Below are 3,134 nucleotides of genomic sequence, written 5' to 3'. Positions count from 1 at the left end.
TCAACTGCGGACCACAACATAGCAAAGATCTACAAGCTGCTGTGCCTTCCTTTACAAAAACTTGTTTTTAAGACTATTTTTGATATTCCAAATGACAGCTAAACGTGTTCTAAACTTTAATTCTATGTGTGGTATATGTTGGAAACAGCCCCACATATACTTGTCCTGCCAGGGCTTATTTTCAGGAAAGAATTTTTTAATTCATTTATTCAAGGAACACACAGGTAGCATGATCATGTGCACACCTCACATTGCCTGGGCAGCCTCTAGTATGGATCACAGCTAGAGCTGAGGTTAAACAACCATGTAAAGAAAGGCAGGTTTTGGAAATATGGATGCAGATAACACAATAACATGAGGACTGTCGCTCAAATGTTCACACCTTGTGTGGAATCAGCAGTGATTTCTAATGAATATGGGGATGAGTGAAAGAGACATGGGTTCTTGTTACAAGAACATGCTCACTTCTTACCTTTCCCATTCTAAATTAACAAGAAGTTTGAGAAAAAGTATTTTATTACCTGTTTGATTGGAAATGTGTCTCTCTGGACAAAACATACAAGAAAAACAACAGATAGGTCTGTCTTTTTCTAGACTTTTCCAGAAACCTGGACCACAACTCTGTGTACATACAGATTGAGGAGTCTAAGGGAAAAACAGAAAACCTGGTCATAATTTTTGCACATCAGTCACAGGCTTAAGATAATTTTAAGCTAAACAATTAAAACTGCATGAAGACTATGAAAGTTGTACATATTTATGAGGTTCTGTGAAGTCTCCATACAGGAGTGTAGAGTGTAGAGTGTGGAGTTGAAGTTAGCACACTTTAAGATGCTAAATGTTCAAAGTTTCTTTATGCTCACCAAACTGTGACTCCTTTCTGTTAGCTTTGTGAAATGTGTAGAACATTCATATAGTCTCTCCTGTGAAAGAGAAAGTCAAAACTCCTTCCTTGTATGAATTACAAATCAGTTAAATTGTCAAACAGAAACCCAGACAGTCTTGCCTATCTGCTTTTACTCTTAGCTTATCAAGCTTGTAGTCACAACCATTCACTCTGATTGGCATGTCCCATGAAAAAGGGTTTAGCGATTGGTGGATGATCATAGCTTCTCCTGACTTCATCACATGTTGATATTCCAGAGATAATGAATTATGATCCATTACTGTGAGTTTCATCCTTGACTCCCCACTAATGTTTCTCCCAAATATTAGTGACATAATCATTTAGTTTTTTAAAATCAATTTACTTCTAAGTTAATTACATTAACCACTAAACTTTTAACAAAACATCAGTTTGTTAATATTTCTGGAAATTTTGTATGCAAGAAAATATTTCTATCTTCCTTTTAGACATGCTGCTTGTCATAAATTGGACTCAGTTTTTATCTCATAAATATCTACATACTAACAAGTATTTGAGGCTGGAGAACTGGCCCAGCCATTAATAGTGCATACTGTCATTGGTGTTTTTGATTTTAGCCATTCTGACAGGTGTAAGATGGTATCTCAAAGTTGTTTTGATTTGCATTTCCCTGATGGCTAAGGAGGTTGACCATGACCTTTAGTGTCTTTTGGCCATTTGAATTTCTTCTGTTGAGAAGTCTCTGTTCAGTTCAGTGCCCCATTTTTTAATTGGGTTAATTAGCATTTTAACATCTAGTTTCTTGAGTTCTTTACATATTTTGGAGATCAGACCTTTGTCTGTTGCAGGGTTGGTGAAGATCTTCTCCCAGTCAGTAGGTTGCCTTTTTGTCTTAGTGACAGTGTCCTTTGCTTTACAGCCCTATCATACTACAAAAGCATTTGTTCAACTATGTTCATAGCAGCATTATTTGTAATAGCCAGAACCTGGAAATAACCTAGATGCCCTTCAATGGAAGAATGGATGAAGAAAGTGTGGAATATATACATATTAGAGCACTACTCAGTGGTAAAAAAGCAATTATACCTTGAATTTTGCATGCAAATGGAGGGAAATAGAAAAGACTATCCGGAGTGAGGTAACCCAGACCCAAAAAGATGAACATGGGATGTACTCACTCATAATTGGTTTCTAGCCATAAATAAAGGACATTGAGCCTATAATTCATGATCCTAGAGAAGTTAAATAAGAAGGTGAACCCGAAGAAAAACATATAGTTATTATCCTGGATATGGGAAGTAGACAAGATTGCCGGGCAAAAATTGGGAACTTGGGGGTGGGGTAGGATGGGAGAAAGGGGAGATGGGGAGAGAAAAGTGAGAAGGGGAGGATGGGGAGAGCTGGGGGAATAGGATGGTTGGGATAAAGTAAGGGCAGATATGGGAGCAGGGAAGTGTATATCTTAATTAAGGGAGCCATTTTAGGGTTGGCAAGAGACTTGACTCTAAAGGGGTCCAGGGAGATGTCCCCAGTTAGTTCTTTGGGCAGCTGAGGAGAGGGAGCCTGAAATGGCCCGATCCTATAGCCATATTGATGAATATCTTGCATATCATCATAGAACCTTCATCTGGCGATGGATGGAGATAGAGACAGAAACCCACATTGGAGCATCGGGCTAAGCTCCCAAGGTCAAAATGAGGAGCAGAAGAAGAGAGAACATGAGCAAGGAAGTCAGGACTGCAAGGGGTGCACCCACCCAGTGAGACATGGGACTGATCTAATGGAGGCTCACGAAGGCCAGCTGGAGTGGGACTGGAAAAGCATGGGATAAAAGCAGACTCTCTGAACATGGCAGAAAATGAGGGCTGCTGAGAAGCCAAGGACAATGGCACTGTGTTTTGATCCTACTGCATGTACTGGCTTTGTGGGAGCCTAGCCTGTTTGGATGCTCACCTTCCTAGACCTGGATGAAGAGGGGAGGACCTTGGTCTTCCCACGGGGCAGGGAACTCAGACTGCTTTTTGGACTGGAGAGGGATGGGGAGGGGAGTCACGGGATGGGGAAGAAAATGGGAGGCAGGGAGGAGGTGGAACATGGGATGTACTCACTCATAATTGGTTTCTAGCCATAAATAAAGGTCACGGAGTGTATACCTGGTGAACCTAAAGAAGCTAAATAAGAAGGTGAACCCAAGAAAAAACATATAGTTATCCTCTTGGCTAAGGGAAGTAGACAAAATTGCCGGGGAGAAAATTGAGACCTTGGGGGT

At 40.5% G+C, this 3,134-nt stretch overlaps 1 protein-coding gene across 1 annotated transcript in view; it reads right to left on the bottom strand.

Moving 5' to 3' along the window:
* Positions 1–368: 368 nt before the first annotated feature.
* LOC126491613 (vomeronasal type-2 receptor 26-like) overlaps positions 369–3,134 on the bottom strand; it is a 35,998-nt gene continuing 33,232 nt past the window's right edge. Inside the window, exons 5-6 of the mRNA XM_050127404.1 lie at positions 522–645; positions 369–406 (exon numbers count right to left, since the gene is read on the bottom strand). Of these exons, the coding sequence (XP_049983361.1) occupies positions 369–406; positions 522–645 (162 nt within the window). The remainder of the gene's footprint in view (positions 407–521; positions 646–3,134) is intronic.

Source organism: Alexandromys fortis, unplaced genomic scaffold, assembly GCF_014885135.2.
Source record: "Alexandromys fortis isolate MF-2015 unplaced genomic scaffold, M_Fortis_MF-2015_v1.1 scaffold_271, whole genome shotgun sequence".
Classification (NCBI taxonomy): domain Eukaryota; kingdom Metazoa; phylum Chordata; class Mammalia; order Rodentia; family Cricetidae; genus Alexandromys; species Alexandromys fortis.
Note: the sequence above shows the minus strand (reverse complement) of the source record. Positions and strands in the feature narration are given on the sequence as shown.